This window comes from Rousettus aegyptiacus, unplaced genomic scaffold, assembly GCF_014176215.1.
Source record: "Rousettus aegyptiacus isolate mRouAeg1 unplaced genomic scaffold, mRouAeg1.p scaffold_m13_p_4, whole genome shotgun sequence".
NCBI classification, from domain to species: Eukaryota; Metazoa; Chordata; class Mammalia; order Chiroptera; family Pteropodidae; genus Rousettus; species Rousettus aegyptiacus.
This window is the reverse complement of record NW_023416307.1, coordinates 31,191,084-31,207,469: the sequence shown is the minus strand read 5'-3', so window position 1 is coordinate 31,207,469 and position 16,386 is coordinate 31,191,084. Positions and strand designations below refer to the sequence as shown.

Here is a 16,386-nt window from a genome sequence, read left to right as displayed (position 1 = left end):
CTCTCTCCCAGTTTAAATACCATTACATAATTTAACAATCATTTTGTTTCATAGTGAGATGAAAAGAATTTAGCTTTCAGTTGGACCTGAATGGAGAAACAAATTATAGAAATCAGTGACATTAGTGCCTGGCTAGAGCAGGATTGTTTCCTACTGAATATTTGAAAGTATTTTGTCCAATCTAATTTTAAAAGACTAGAATCACTGGGTGTCCACTGCTTTCCTTGGGAACTATAATTACATGGCCTAATAGAGCTCAGTGGTGGGACATTTTCTCCAGCTGATACAGGAGCAATGGATGCATTTGTGGGAGGTCTATATTTTTCAAAACAGGATTTAAAGAAGAGGCACAAAAATGTTTTGCTCACTTGAGAAAATATTCTTTTCTTTCTGCTAAGGGCATTTCTTTGGTCCATCCTGCTGCCATTGAACCATGATTTGCTATATAATGGGATTTTTAAAAACTTTGTATTGTGGAGAATCCCCAAAATACATGAAAGTAGTCAGAACAGTATAATGGATACTGATGTGTTCAAAACTAGCCCCAACAACCATCATCCAGTGGCCAGTCCTGTGCCGTCTACACAGCCATATACTTCCTCCATTCTGCTATTATTTTGAAACAAATATTCTTATCATATCCTTCTTTCAACTCTGAAAAAATAAACATAGCATAAAATTTATCATTTTAGCCATCTTAAAATGTATAACTCGGTGGCATTAAGTACACAATGTTGTGCAACCATCATCTCTATCTAGTTGCAGAACTTTTTGTCACTCCCCCCAAAGAACTCTATACTTATTAAGTGACTATTCCCTTTCTTCTCTCCCCCTAGTGCTTGCCAACCACTAATGTGTTTTCTGTCTCCACAGATTTACCTATTATGAATATTTCATATAAATGGATTCATCCAAATATAGTCATTTTTTTTTGGTCTGGCTTTATTCAGTTAGCATAATGTTTTTAGGATTCATCCGTGTTGTGTAGTGTATCAGCACTTCATTTGTTTTCATAGCTGGATAATATTCTATTTTACGGATATAGCACATTTCGTTTATTTGTCTGATGATGGATATTTTGGTTATTTCCGCCCTTCATCTATTGTCTATTGTGAATAGTGCTCCTTTGAACATTCAGATGCAAGTGTTTGTTTGAACACCTGCTTTCAATTCTTTTGGGTATATATCCAGAAGTGGAATTGCTAGGCGATGTGGTAGAACTGTATTGAGCAACCATTAAACTGTCTCGGCGATTTCACCACTTTTCTTCCCTCCAGCTGTGTATGAGAGTTCCAATTTTTCCACATCTTTGCCAGCACTTGTTGTTTTTCACCTTTTTTTAAAGTATATCCATCCTAGTAGGTGTGAAGTAGTCTCTCATTGTGGTTCTGACTTGCGTTTTCCTGATGACTATCAACATTGAGCATCTTTCATGTAATTGTTAGTCATTTGTATATTTTCTTTGGAGAAATATTTATTTGTCTTTTTCCCATTTTAAAGTTGTGGTGTTTATGTTTTTATTATCGAGCTGTAACTTTCTTTGTATATTCCGGATACTAGATGTAATTAGACATATGATATGTAAATATTTTTTTCATTCTATGGGTTGTCTTTTCATTCTCTCGATAGTATCCTTTAATGCACAAGTTTTTAATTTTGATGAAATCCAAATTATGTATGTATTTTTTGTTGTTGTTGCTTGTGCTTTTGTTGTCTTTGCTAAGAAACTGTTCCAAAGCCAAGGTCGTAAAGATTTACCCTTATGTTCTCTCCTAAGAGTTTTATAGCATTAGCTCTTACATTTAACTTTTTGATCCACTTTGAGATAGGTTTTTGTATATGGTGTGAGGTAAGGATTCAACACTGTTCTTTTACATGTGATATCCAGTTGTCCCATTTGTAGAAGAGACTGTAATCATATCATTTTACCTGTAGTATGTTTCTCTGAAAAATAAGAACTCCTTTTTACATTACCACAGTACCATAATCACACTTAAATTATTAACCACATTTCCTTAGTATCATCAAATATCTATGTCCGAAAAATTTTAACAGCTTTAAAAAAAATGAGTATCCAGATAAGTTGCATTCATTGCAATTTGTTGATATATCTTTTAAAATGTTTTAAATTCTGTAGATTTCCCCTTCATCTTTTTCTTCCTTCCTGCAATTTGTTGAAGTAAATGGTCATTTGCTCTGTGGAGTTTCCTATTGGTTTTGTTGATCATATCCCCTTAATGTAGCATGTTCCTCAGTCCTCTGAATTCCCTATAAATTGGTAGTTGGAACTAGAAGCTTCATTAGATTCAGGTTTGGGTTTTTGTTTTGTTTTGTTTTGTTTTTGGTAAGACTACTCTTTACGTGATATGTTATTCTAATCAAAAGGCAAATTAGAGCTGGTTATTTCTTACTTTTTAATGTTAGCGGCCATTGATCAATGCCTAAATCCATTAGTTTATTAGAGGTTGTAAAATAGCAATATTCTAATTCTATTATGTCTTCTTCATTTATTAGGAGGAATACCTTCTTTTTATGAAGAGAAACTTTATCTTTTTAATTATTTATACTGAGTGGTAAAACTTGTACAAGAAAGACAGTGTAAATTCTTGATTTTTCTTTTCTCTGTTTACCAAATCTCAAAATAAGAAGTTGCTTCTTCATTTTCTTCAAAGAGTGCGAGTTATATTCTTTTTGAGGAATGTCTTGATTAATGCTCTGGTTAAGCATATTTAATGGGCTTCAGGACATCACAGTTATTATTCTTATTAATGCTCAAATTATCCTATCTTTGGCCAGTGAGAACCTCTTGAAGTTGACTCCTATGTCCTTTCTAACATGATTGTATGGTCTTTGATAGCTTCCTGGCTATCAAATATAACTTTACAACACTTACTGGGTTGGACTGTGGTCTATTGTGGCATTTTTCAAATTTCCTTACAAAGGCTCGTGATATGTCACTATACTTCCACTGGCACTCTAGAGAGTGGGAGAGTTTCCTTACCCTGCGTAAAATCATAAAAAGACAAGTTACAACAAGCAATGGAAACTCATTAATGAAACTAATTTTATGAGTTTCTACTAGGCATACAGAAAAAAAGAAAAAATGATTTCTGCCTGAAGATTTTGCAGCTTGGTGGAATATCTTCTAGGAGCTAGTGACATGGTACTGATGTTAAGAATGTACATTTGGACAAAGCCAAAATCATTAATATGATTTCATTATGGCTCCATATTTGTTTTGTTTCTGGTGTCAAGTCAGAGATTAATTGGTAGTTATTCTGAATTCTTTTTTATATAATTACGAAAAGATATAAGTATCCACTAAGGTGGCTTTGTTGAAGACTTTTTGAAGAAGAAGGAAAAAGTATGGAAATTGATGTGTATTTCTAAACTTAGAAAATGAATGTAAAAACAGATAGATTGCTTTCCTTCTTCTAGTCTCTACTTCTCCATTAAGTAAGGGAAGCATTTATTTTCTGCCTATTTTATAAAGCTGCTGAGTACTGTAATGAGGTTATATTTATAGAGAACTTGGAGCTTTTTGGATGAAAGGTGCTAAATTAGGACTTATTGTTTATTGAATTTATTTGATGTGTCCAACCTCCTGGGAACATTTGCTGAATTTAATTAAAAACAGAGGATCCTCACTCTGACAGCTTACAGTGCCACTTACAAACCAATAACTTACACAGTGTGTACTTCTATTGTCCTAACTTGGGACTGCCTAGACAACCATAGCTCTTTCAGACAGGGGAATGATTCTTTTTTAGGAAAGATGACTTCAACTGCTGGATAAAAGCACAGATATTCTCAACTACATATGAACCAATGAGCTGCCCTCATTTTATAAAATATGTAGAATATGGAGATTTCTCCCAATTTCTGACTATAATTTTCAAGTGAGAAATTTAATAATAATCTTTCTGTTATCATTTTGGGAAGAAATTGAGATAAAAGTTTATGTTTTATGTATTATATAACAATCATTTTTTCTTTGTAAGAATAGCATTCCAAAGCAGCCAACTGCAATACTTTGTGCTTTCTGAACTCAAACCAGCGGAAGCAGAGAAGCATAATTATAATAATGGCATGTTTGCTTCCTTTGCCAGTTGGTGATGGAGTTTTGTGGCGCTGGCTCTGTCACTGACCTGATCAAGAACACGAAAGGGAACACGTTGAAGGAGGAGTGGATTGCATACATCTGCAGGGAGATCTTACGAGTAAGTAACAACTCAGGATATATTGGAAGGTGTTGAACTTTGTACTAACCTTCCACCGAAATTCATCAATGTACTTGAACCCTCATTAAAGCTTTATGCTAACAGCGATGGTGGTTGTGGTAGTTCGCTGTGATCTGCTCTGAAAGAGAGAGCCGTTCTGAAAAGGGCCATGTGCACTCTCATTTGCATTAACACTAGTGATTTCTTTTAATAAGTGATTCATTTCCAATGATGTTTCCAACTGGAAATCTGACTTGAGATCATAAACATGAAGTCTCACTTAGAAAATGGATTGTTTCTGAGATATTTTGATCACTTGTTTGAGTTTTTCATTTGTGAAAGTTGTAACTAATTTGAGGATTGTGTGCATGACTTTAGCCATTTCGGTACCTAGAACCTAGTCTAACTGATTTTTACCTTTTAAAAAAATTTTTTGAGACTTCATCACTTAAATCAATCAAAATAGCTGGACAAGACTGCCTGTTTGCCCAGTTTTGCCCTCAAATCTCACAATCAAGCAAACTGGGCTATAGTGTCATATTTGCTGAGCTCAATTCAAGGAGAAGGTAATTGGTCATATTTTAGTTCACTCAGATTAGTTTAATTATCTCTTGTTACTAATATGGAGGCTATTATATATCCATTGAGCATTCTTACTAGATCTGCCTGACGATCATTTATTTATAACCTCTGCTTTCTTAATTTAAGGAAACAAGTTAAAACTATTTTCTCGATGTGTCCAAGATGTACCTTTGAGAAACAGATTATGTGCTGTGGATGGATGCATGAATAGAAGTTAAGAAAGAAGGAAGAAATACATTAAAAATAATACATAGATGGGTGGATGGATGGAAGTTAAAAAAGAAGAAAGGCATTAAAATAACATTCATTAAATTCAAACCACATTGGACAAAAAAATAGAAAGTGGTATTTTAAAATGATAATATGCGTAATGGAATAAAAATCGAATGCTCAGAAATAAATTTACAAAAGGATGTGAGTAACTTCTATATAGAAAGCTATAAAATATGACAGAAAAAATTAAAGAAGACCTTTAAAAATGGAGATATTAACCATTTCATAAATAAGAATCCTCAATATTGTAAGATGTTATTTCTCCCCAGTTTGATCCATGATTTCATTGAACTCCCTACCAAAATCCCTCTAGGTATATCTGTGAGTATTAACAAGCTGATTTTTAAAATATTATATGGAAATGGAAAAGGCCAAGAGTAGCCAAGGCAATCTTGAAGAAGAAGAATGTTGGAGGATTTATGCTGCCAATTATCAGGACTTATAAAGCTACTAAATAATTAGGACAGAATAGTATTGTCACAAGAATAGACAAATGGCCAAGGAAATAGAATCAAGCGTCCAGGAACAGACCCACTTCATATGGACACCTGATATATGACAAAGGAAATGCTACAGTGCCTGTGGAAAGGGTGCTTTTATCAGTAAAGTCAATTAAATAGCCATATGAAAATAGCCATGGAACTTGACACCTGCTTTATACATATTTAAAAATAAGTTCTAGCTGGATTATAGATATAAATGTGAACGATATAAAAAATAAAATTCTTAAGAGAAAACATAGGATAATACCTCCATGGCTTGGGAATAGGCAAAAATATTTCTCAAATAGAACATAAAATAAAATTTGAGAGGGAAACAAGAAGGTACAGCTGTTGACCTCCTTCATATCTGACATTTATTCCCAAGTATTGATATGCCATTATGTAAACTTAATTTGAGTTTCTGACTTAAAATTTTAGTCATTCAGAGAAAGCATGAAGAATTACTTAGTCATCTTGATCACCCGGTGGTTACCAAGAATCTATTGGGTTGGCAGGGCTGGTTCTACATAATATGCCTTTCTGTGCTGCTGGGTAACCCTACAGTGGTTCTAAAAGCAGCAGGGAGGGTTTATCCCATGAGTATCTCTCAATACCTACTTTTAAATGTTTGGAAACAACTGTTTTCTTCCTTCTTCCAGAGTGTCCATTCTCCCCAGTGACACTGGCATTTGAGATAAGGCGACTCATTGGGAGGGACATTTGATCACAAGAAGCTTCAGAGATGATCATGCATTGTATGATCTCATTAAATACCACCTTTGGTGCACTGATGTGCTCTGGTATCTGCTTCCAACCACTTTGGTGGTGAAGGAAGGATTGGGATCTTCAATCTCTCTTTTAAGGATTTATGGGGTGTTGATATGTATGCTATGAAAACCATACATTTCAATCTGCTTGATGGCTACTTTGAGCCAAACTAACTAGATAAGAAAAATGATTTTTTAAGACCCAAATCAGTGCCTCAACTGTTCTGTCATGTGGTTTAGGTGGTTTAGGTTTACTGATATTCCTAAACATAAATATGGATCTTTAGGGGCATTCTCATACTGAATTCATATGTTTAGTTTTGTTTCTTTTCATGTCAAACTCATCTGTCATAACATGGTTTTGTAGTTGTGGAGAAAAATTAAAAGTATAGAATAATATAAGTAATAAAATGACAATACTTAGGTATCTAATACCTTCAATTATCAAATGTTAACAGAGCATAATTTTCTTCAAGATTCCCATTTTCAATACCTTGGGGCTATCTATATTTTATCTGAAAAGTATGCAATTACCTTAGAGCGAGTTTGTAGGTTTTAGAATTCATACCACAAAGGAGCCAAAATCAGAGTAATTCATGGAGAAATGGAACACAATCATTTTTGAATGTCACTGAATGTCATATAATGAATACAAAATCACAAATATCATAAAGCACTGAGAATGACAGTTATGATTACCAACAAAGGAAATAAAAATTATTGCCTTTCTTTCTTAATATGAGCCATACTGGCTAAAGCCAATGGGAAATTTCTTGGCTGTTCTGAGAAATATATTATTGTGCTTAATTAAATTTGTATAACAGAAGGTCCTCACAGTACTGTTAACTGAAACATACCATTTCTGGTGTGGTTCATGGTTCCTGAGATTAAAGCTGACATGAAAGTATTTTGTTTAGCACAGCACCATACATTGTAAGGGCCACCTCTGTATTTCAGTTTATATTGATCAATTGCCTGAAAGATGTGAATATAACAATGAAAGTTTCTCTGAGCGAGTCCACATCTTTTTTGGACCATTAACATCTGAAATACTTTATTTGTATCTTGGCTTATGGATCTATTAACCCTTTTCAACTCTCTGTCACTCCAGGGGCTGAGTCACCTGCACCAGCATAAAGTGATTCATCGAGATATTAAAGGGCAAAATGTCTTGCTAACTGAAAATGCAGAAGTTAAACTAGGTAAGAACAGAATCCAGTGAGCCTAGGAATTGCAGGAATTGATAAGATTACTTCAAAAGCTGTTTTTTCGTTTTGTTTTTATTTTTGTTTTTGTAAATTTTTCTAACAAAAATTTGACTCCGGAAAATTTGAATGCAGATTTGCCACTGTGGTTTTGGAGATCACTATACTAAAAATGAAAAGGAAAATGTTTCTTTGTCTATTTTAAAAACACTTCCTAAAAGTACTCTGAGGAGTGAATTTGTACACAGTATGGTAAACAGAACCATGTGCTTAATCAGTATGTAAAAATAATTGAGTTTTTTCTTTTCTTTTAACGAAGACCCATTATATTAGAAGTGACTGACCTTGAAATGGTTTCCTGTATCTTACTGTTTATTTACATTATTACTGCTATAACAGAACAATGATGACCCATTTTTAATTGAAAATATCCATAGTTAAACATAGTTAGAATAATGAATTTTTGTATTTCCATATGTTTAAGTTATATTTACCTCACTTTCATTATTACCTAGGTCACCTATACAAAATGAATACCCACTATTCTACTTAACATGCATGCTAATTACCCCACTTCCAGCTGCCAGTGGAAGTGAGGGAATCCTTTTCTCTCGCACTGTCCATCAGAGCCCTTTCCACAACAAATCTGGGATTGTCAGAATAAGGTAGAGAGTCCCCACATGCATTTGTCTGCTTGGTGTATATGAGTAAGAGCAGAATTGACAAATATCTCATAGGATACACACTTTGTCTTCTAGAAAAGAATCACTGTCAGTATAATTGTTTATTTTCCAAGAGATTTAAAACATCTCCTAATTTACTCTTGCCTTTTGGTTAAAATATATAATTTTCATTTTTTTATTTGGTATCTAGGGCCAAACTTTGATGAATATGTCTTGTAAAACAAAAGCATATGTTATATAGGGAAAGCAGTTATATATGTACTGACAACATAAGCTATCCTCAGAATATCCAGTCACCTCTAATTAACACTTACTGTTGAGAGAACATTATATGTGAGGCCCTATACAAGACACTTTTACAAAGATTATGTCACTTAAACATCACATCGACTCTATGTAGATTCATCATCCTCATTTTATAGATCAGGAAACTGAAACTCAAAGAGGTAAATCTAATAGCCCTAGATCATATCACTAGGAAATGGCAGAAATGGGATGGAAACTTAAATAGTCTGACTTCAGAAACTTATTTCTTAATCATTTTCTTTGTATCATCTAAATATTACCCTTTATAGCAAGTAAGCTTGCCTTTTAGTTAACACTCATTTTTGGCTCCTGTGGAGCCTTGGTATGACCAAATATAACACTTTGTGATTTCATCATTGATACGCTTGATTTACACACACAATTTAAAAATATATATTCACAATAGCAAAAAGGAAGAATCAACTCCATCAACAGATAAATGGATAAATAAAATGTGACACCCACATACAATGGAATATTGTTCAGGGTTAAAAAGGAAGAGAAGTCTGACATATCTTACAACATAGATTAACCTTGAAAACATTATGCTACATAAAATAAACCAGTAATTAGTACTGTATAATTCCTATAGTAGTCAGATTCATAGAGGCAGAAAGTAGAATGGTGCTTGCCAGGGGCTGGGGGGAGGGGAGAAGGGGTAGTTCTTGTTTAACGGGGACAGAGTTTCAGTTTGGGAAGAAGAAAATGTTCTGAAGATGAGTGGTGGTGATGGTTGCACAACAACGTGAGAGTACTTATGCCACAGAACACTTTAAAATGGTAAATTATATGTTACCTGTGTTTTAACAGAAAAAAAAACACATTTATTTTATTACCATATAAAAATCATACACTTCGTTCATTTGCATTCCTTAAATAGTGGACTTTGGAGTCAGCGCCCAGCTTGACCGAACAGTGGGCAGGAGAAATACTTTCATTGGTACACCCTACTGGATGGCACCAGAAGTTATTGCCTGTGACGAAAACCCAGACGCCACATATGATTTCAAGGTAAGATTTCTTACTTCTTCATTATGTTTCAAAACTATGCGTGAAATATCATCCTGAATCTTTTAGAGAGTTCTCATGTGCCTTAGGGCGTATGATTTCTATAATCCAAAGAGAGAACTGAAAACATTATTTGAATTTAAAATGATAAGACATTCAAATAAGAATCTTTCAAATGAAGTTACCCATCATATATGATTGCTTATTTGTAAAAAGAATGCTTAAGCCATTTTCTATATTCTTTTGAATTTACTCTTGCTTCAAATTAGAAAACAGATTTCTATTTTGCTTATAGTTCAGATTTTGGGCAAAGTATATACTCTAAGAACTTTTTATTTTAAAAGAAACTAAGATGAATTTGTTGTCTTGGGTCATCCTTTTCTGATTAAAAATAATCAGACTTACTTATTTCTACAGTGCTAAAAATTTAATTTTTGGAGTTTCTTTTTAATGAAAGACAAGCATATGAGATGTCAGTAGCTACTTTATGGTGTTTCATAGAAACTTGATTTGTGGCTTGTGACTTCGTATCATAAACTGGTAATTTGTTAATAAATTAAAAGCAGTGTTTTTCATTCTCCTAGCCAGGAATCAAAAATAATTTTGGGTTACTATCCCATCGATAACTGCAATGTCCGGTAACAACGTTATTGCCATGAATTTTGGCCAAAAGTCAAGACATTAAAATTAGGGGCAGATGGGATGTGTGCACTGTGTGTTTTCAGACTGTGCGGTAGATAGAGAGACACCCCGTGGTCTTTGTTTGGATCCTAGGACAACCTTGGGCAAAACCTGATATTACCTGGTTTCATGGTGCGTGGACTTTTTACCAAAAAACTTTGTGATCATCTTGAAGTAACCTCATTTTCTAGATGAGGAAACTGAAGCTCAAAGCTTTTACAAGTGCACACCTAGTTAGTGATCTTCTCAAAGCTGGGACTTGAACCCAGATCTCCCGACTCTCTGTTCAGAGCTCTTGATCTTCTATGATGTTCTCCTATATAAATCTCCAATTTACCAACAAAATAGCCTCTGAAGAGTATATATTTGAAGAATTCCTCTTTTAAATAAATAACATTTTTAGTTCTCTATATGTGGGGTTATTATTGAAATCAGGTCACAATGATGCAAATATTTCAGTGTCTTCGGGACCCAGCGTCCTAGGGCAATGACAAAATTATTGGCCTCTTTATAGAAATCCAAGCAGAAAGGTCTGAAAACAAAATAATCTCCCGTAAATTCTTCCTTCTTTCAAAATCAGTCACTGTCATAACCTGACAATAATCTGCCTGAAAACCATTGCCAAGTTAAAAATTTAGCTCTTGCCAAAATAAATGTCATTTATTTAAACTGCTAATGATAAGCACATTTAAATGACTTAATTTTCAAATCTATTTAGAGGAACCACTATAAAAACATGTCCCAGACCAGATATGTGTATCTAATTGACTATAAGTACTTCTTCAAGCTATAGTTATATAGTTCACAAGTGCTAACTAATCTACATCAGGGCCACAGATATTTTAGACTATATTATAACATACCATGGAGAATCAGAGTGTTTTATGCTTTTACCCTTAGCTTAGCCTCTTAACTAGCTGTATTTTGACTAGATGATGTATATATGGACTATTTTTCTGTGGCATAAAATAAATCCCTGTGATTTATTTTTGTTTACAGTAAGGTAGGTAGAAGAGGACTTTGTTCCAGCCAAGCCAAAGCTTGGGTTTAAACCAATATCTTGGTCCTTTTTCCTCAGATTATGGCTGAAGAATGTCATTTGGGGTCAGTGAAAATTTTAGAGCCCAATGAATAAATCTTAGTGTAGACAAAGCCTAGTGTATGAGTAACCACCAGGGGTGTCATGCTATACAGGGTGATTTCAGAAGTACTAGAAGGTTCTTGTGACTTTAAGTTTTCTGAGGTATTAATAAATTGGAGATTAATTTCTGCATATTTTATTTAAAAATAAAGAATCCTGATAAGAATAAAGATTCGACTGTATCAGCTATTTCGACCTTAGTATGAATGAGTTTGTTAGTGTTATCATGGGTGTAAATTGTACAGAGGAGGAAGAAGGTCATGGCAAGAATCTGAGCTTCAATGTTCATTCATCATGAGTAAAAGAAGGAACATGACAAAGGGTAAAATTAAGGAAGCCCAGGCAGAAAGGAACTCTTGGGGGTTCTTTAAAGATTCATTTCAACTACTTCACAATTTTACCATGTACTAGAGAAGTTATTCATTAAATAGTCTTTCTACTTCTTTCTTGGTACCAGATCTTACCTTTCTTCTGTTCACTATTCTTAGGAATATAGTTTGTCACCAAGAGGCATCTCGACAATATTTTGACTTTAGGAAACCATTCGTTCATTCACTTCGGCTGTATTTACTGAATAGCTACTGTGTGTAAGGAATTAGTCAAGCCGTATCTGTATGTACAGTTTAGACTGGAAAGTTCATGTGAGACCCTGTCAAAGTTCAAGGGTTTGGTGCTGTGTGTTTGGTGGTCCATGTGACCCAACAGTATATCTCAAGTCTCAGAAACTGATGTCATTGTTCTGGGTGCTTTTGGGCTACAGGTACTTTCAGCCTAAAGGGCATGTTCAGAATAAAAGATGACTTGAAGGCCACTGGGTTTTGTCAAATCCCCTACCACAAAAGCCCTTCCTTTAAAATAAAGATAAAATGCAAAAGAGAAGAGTGTAGTTTGGTTTTATTATTTGACTTGTTATATGATTTATGGCTTATTATTATGTATTATTTGAGTTGGCTAAGATGTCTTTAAAAATTTCTATAAATTTTCCTAAAAACTACATTAATTCAGTAAAATAAGTGCCTCTGTAGGAAAGTAGTCAAGAGGGTTCGTACTTTTTATTGCAATCTGATTTTGTCTGATATCTATTGGGCGCAGTAAGTAACTGACTGAAAATAACCCCTATCCTGAGGAGGAGTGCCAGAATCTCATTTGCCTGGTGTGTTCACTTTCCCCTAGAGGCCCTTCCTTTCTTGTTTTCAGAAATTCTGTCAAAACACTTCAAGCAAAAGGAAAGGTTTCATTTTCCTGATAAGTATGTGGGGCAATAATGAAAGCTTTCTCATTTAATAATAAGCATTCAAAAGATTTAAAATTAATAAAGCTGTTCAAAATTCCTAGGCTGTTTAAATTGTTATTTTTTTAATTCGAATTTCATTTCAGTTGGATGAGATTTGTCAAGTATTTTATATATTTATTGCTTTAATAGAACCACTCACTAAAGAAAATTCTCTGCTGCCAAAAGCCCATCAATGGGGAAATTGTCAAATAAAGATGAGCACGTCTGTCCTGTGGAATATGACACAGCCATTTAAGCAATGGTGTAGCTTCTGTATTGAAGTTGGGCAGATTCCAAGATAGAGTGTCAAGTACAAGGAACAGCTCACAGTATAGTATACATGAAATAGTCTTATTCTCCCCTACCCCATGGATATATGACTTGAGGGTAAAGAACATAAAATGTTTATTTTATGTATCTTTCTGTTCTTTCTAGTCTTGCTTTCATATTAAATTAGTAAAGTAAGAGAAGCCCCACCCACCATCTTCTGGCCAAATCTGTGCTAATGTTGTCTGTTGTCTGTTATTCATCTATATTCTGTTTATGAGACTTTGCACGCAGATTCTGTGGATCATTTGCAGACAAAGGTATCTCCTTCAGGGTTTGGGTGTACGCTGTCTATAGAGCAAGTACTCATTCTTCTGTATTACAGATAATTGGCTTTATTCAGGCAGGATGAAAAGAGCTACTCTAGGTAAGAAGCTTAGATGGAGATGAAGTGAGCAACCTGACTAGTCAGGGAGCCACCAAGACGCATGCAGGGTGTCACGTGAGAGGACAACATTCAGATTGCCAAATGAGATTTATGCTTTCAAACAAGGCCTGGCCTCTATGTACTGAGATTCAAACAAAGGTCCTATCTCTATTCAAAAGACAGGAAGGCTGATGCAGACACCATGTTATTATCACCAGAGGGGAGCAGAAACTGCTCTTAAAGATCTCTCATGTGGCTCCATGTTCACACCGCCTGTATGTTCCTTAGACAGAGCCACCAGCCCCACCTCCAGGCTTCATGCTGATGCCCACGCCAAGGGAAGAAACTATTCTTCTAATGTTTTCCCTTCAGTCAGATAACAAATATGGATGAACAAGGGACTAACAGTTTCTGCCCTGAGTTTGTTTTATGTGTGAAGTGGGATTATTAATAACTACATGTGCTTGAACATCCTTGGTGACCCTGAACCTGCCACCTTGGTTCCGTTTATACATAATGTAGTATGTAGGTACATGACATAGTGAATAAGAGTGAGGCTTTTTAAGCTGGAGAAGACTGGTTTACAATGCAGACTTTGCCTCCTGTTTACTAAATCACCTTAGGGGAGTTATTTAATCTTTCTGAGCCTCTATAAAATGAGAATAATAACTTGTATATTATGAAGTTATATTAGAATAAAGTGAGCTAATATATGTAAAGGAATTAGTGCGGCACCTAAAAAACTGATAAGCACTTCGTATATGATAGTTAATATTTGTGTTTATGTGTCATATGAAGGTACTGCTATGTGAGGCCATTTTGGCCTTAAAAAGCCTGCAATATCATATGATACAAACCTCATATTTGCATTACACACCTCTAATTATCTGCTTACGTTGAGCCAGAATCTGCTTCTCTATGACTTCTATCTCTAGATTAAGGTGCTGCTCCTAGGGACCACACACAATAAACACAATTTTTGTTTGTCCAGCTGCAACATTTCCAAAAAGAGAATAACAAATAAGTTACACAATAAAAGACTGTTTTCTGGTCTGTGCAACCACTATACTGGTTGTGCCCATTATTAAGGTCTTGTCTGTCAAGTCTATACTACTTTGCTACCCTCTGCTGTGGGAAAATGGGTCTAGGACTGGGCTATCCTGGTTTCTCCCTGTCCCTCCGGCTTCTTATTAGGCTCTGCCACTAGGGGGAGACTGCAAGGGTGGAGGAGGAAGGACACACCTTTCCATGTTTCTTCCTATAAACTTCCTGTTTACGCCTACATTATCCCAGCTAATTCTGTGAGTTCCATTAAGTGCTAGAGCTCATTGCCACCTTACCTAACTCAGGTGTGCTGGTCGAACTGCCAGTTAGTGATAACTGGTCCTCAGGGTCTGTCTGTACCAGCATTTGTTAAATACCCACTATGTGCGCTACATCGTATTATGCACTTTGCATATATTATCTTATTGAATTCTTATAGTAACCCTGCAAGATAGGTGTTCTCTTCACATTACAGGTGAGGAAATGGGCTGAGGAGTTAAGTGGCTTGCACAGGTCACCAAGTTAGCTGTGTCCGAGCTGAGAGTCAAATGTAGGTCTGCCTGGCTGCCCGACATGAGCTCTTTCTGCCGCTCCATGCACTCTGGGGCCCTTTTCCTGTGCCGCACTGCCTCTTTTCCTTGTGTGGTTGGTTTGACCATCTAAAAGTGTTCTTTTCTTCACATGATGGGCAGCCCAGCCCCAGGAGGACTGCTGTCTTGTGTTCATGTTGCCTGCATGCCAGATGCCCGCCCCCCGACCAGCCAGAAGTTTGTGTGCTTGACTCTGCCTCCTCAGAGGCACTAGAATTTGTCTCTGTTCTGTTTGTAATGCACACAGGACTGGGCTATTAATCATGCAACAGGCCAGGCCGCATAGCACCTCTGGAATAATGAATTGCCGAGCTCCTGCCAAAATGAGTCACACCATGGCCACTAAGGAAACTTATCTCTCCCTGACTCTCCTCATCTTGTTCCTCCCCCTTCCCTTTCTCGTCTCCTGTGATCTGTCTTGCCAGTTGTAATTGGAACATTTTCTCCTGTATTTAAGTTCTGAAGTGTCTTTGGGACTTGCTAATGCGGCCAAAGGCTTAAACAAGGCCTGTCAAGGACGTTTATTGCTCTCTAGCATGGGCAGTTAAGCATAGCTTACAAGCAGCTCTGGGTATATATGGCCAGGAATATAAATGTTCCTTTTGGAAAACAAGAGAACCCCAGTAAAAAAAAAAAAAAAAAAAAATCCTAGGGATGCTATTCAATGAGGTCTTAAAGAAGAAACAGTTTCTAACCTGATCTTATGACAGAGGATGAACAGTAGTGGGGATGATGTGACCTTTGGTTTGAAGGAGTTGTTTGGGGGGTTTGGGGAGAGCTTCCTGAGAGGGGATCTGAGGTGTTGTGAACTGAATAAAGGAAACATCTCTCTTCATAGACCCTTCCTGCTTCCTATGGAGTAAATCCAGGAATCACCTAACAATTGTGACCTCTCCGTTTCCCTACTGTCAAAATATGCTTATGCTTCTTCAAATTTTTGCCATAGACATATTATCAGTAAGGAATGCTTTTGGTTGTACTTAAGTTTATCACGTCATCAAGAGTTCAGGGGGAAGCAGTTCAAGGTTGGTGTAGTGGCTTATTGATGTCTTTAAAACCCAGGCTCCTACCTTTCTTCCCTGACATCATTAATTTGTTGACTTATTGCCTCATGTTTGCAAAATGTATGTTATAGTTCCAGATATCATGTTTTTATTCAAGGTATTAAGAAATGGGGAAGAGTTATCAAGAGACCAACTGTACTTGAAACTTATTTCAGGAAAATCCAAAGGTTTCTTAGAGGCTCCCAGAACATGTTTGCCTATGTCTCATTGACCACAACTATGTCACATTCTTACCTCTGTCTCACCTATAGGAAGGTCTAGCTTAGCTTTCCTATAATCTGAAATGGAGGCAGCAAAAGAAATGGGGTTGAAAATGTCTGTCGGGTTAGCCAACAAACAGTATCTGCCACAATCAAATAGAGGGAAATCATAG

General features: G+C 35.8%; 1 protein-coding gene across 6 annotated transcripts in view; it reads left to right on the top strand.

Moving 5' to 3' along the window:
- TNIK (TRAF2 and NCK interacting kinase) overlaps positions 1–16,386 on the top strand; it is a 350,899-nt gene that overhangs the window by 228,350 nt on the left and 106,163 nt on the right. For all 6 annotated transcript variants that reach the window (XM_036218652.1, XM_036218651.1, XM_036218649.1 and 3 more), the window contains 3 exons: positions 4,110–4,220; positions 7,436–7,526; positions 9,399–9,529. In XM_036218652.1, the coding sequence (XP_036074545.1) occupies positions 4,110–4,220; positions 7,436–7,526; positions 9,399–9,529 (333 nt within the window). The remainder of the gene's footprint in view (positions 1–4,109; positions 4,221–7,435; positions 7,527–9,398; positions 9,530–16,386) is intronic.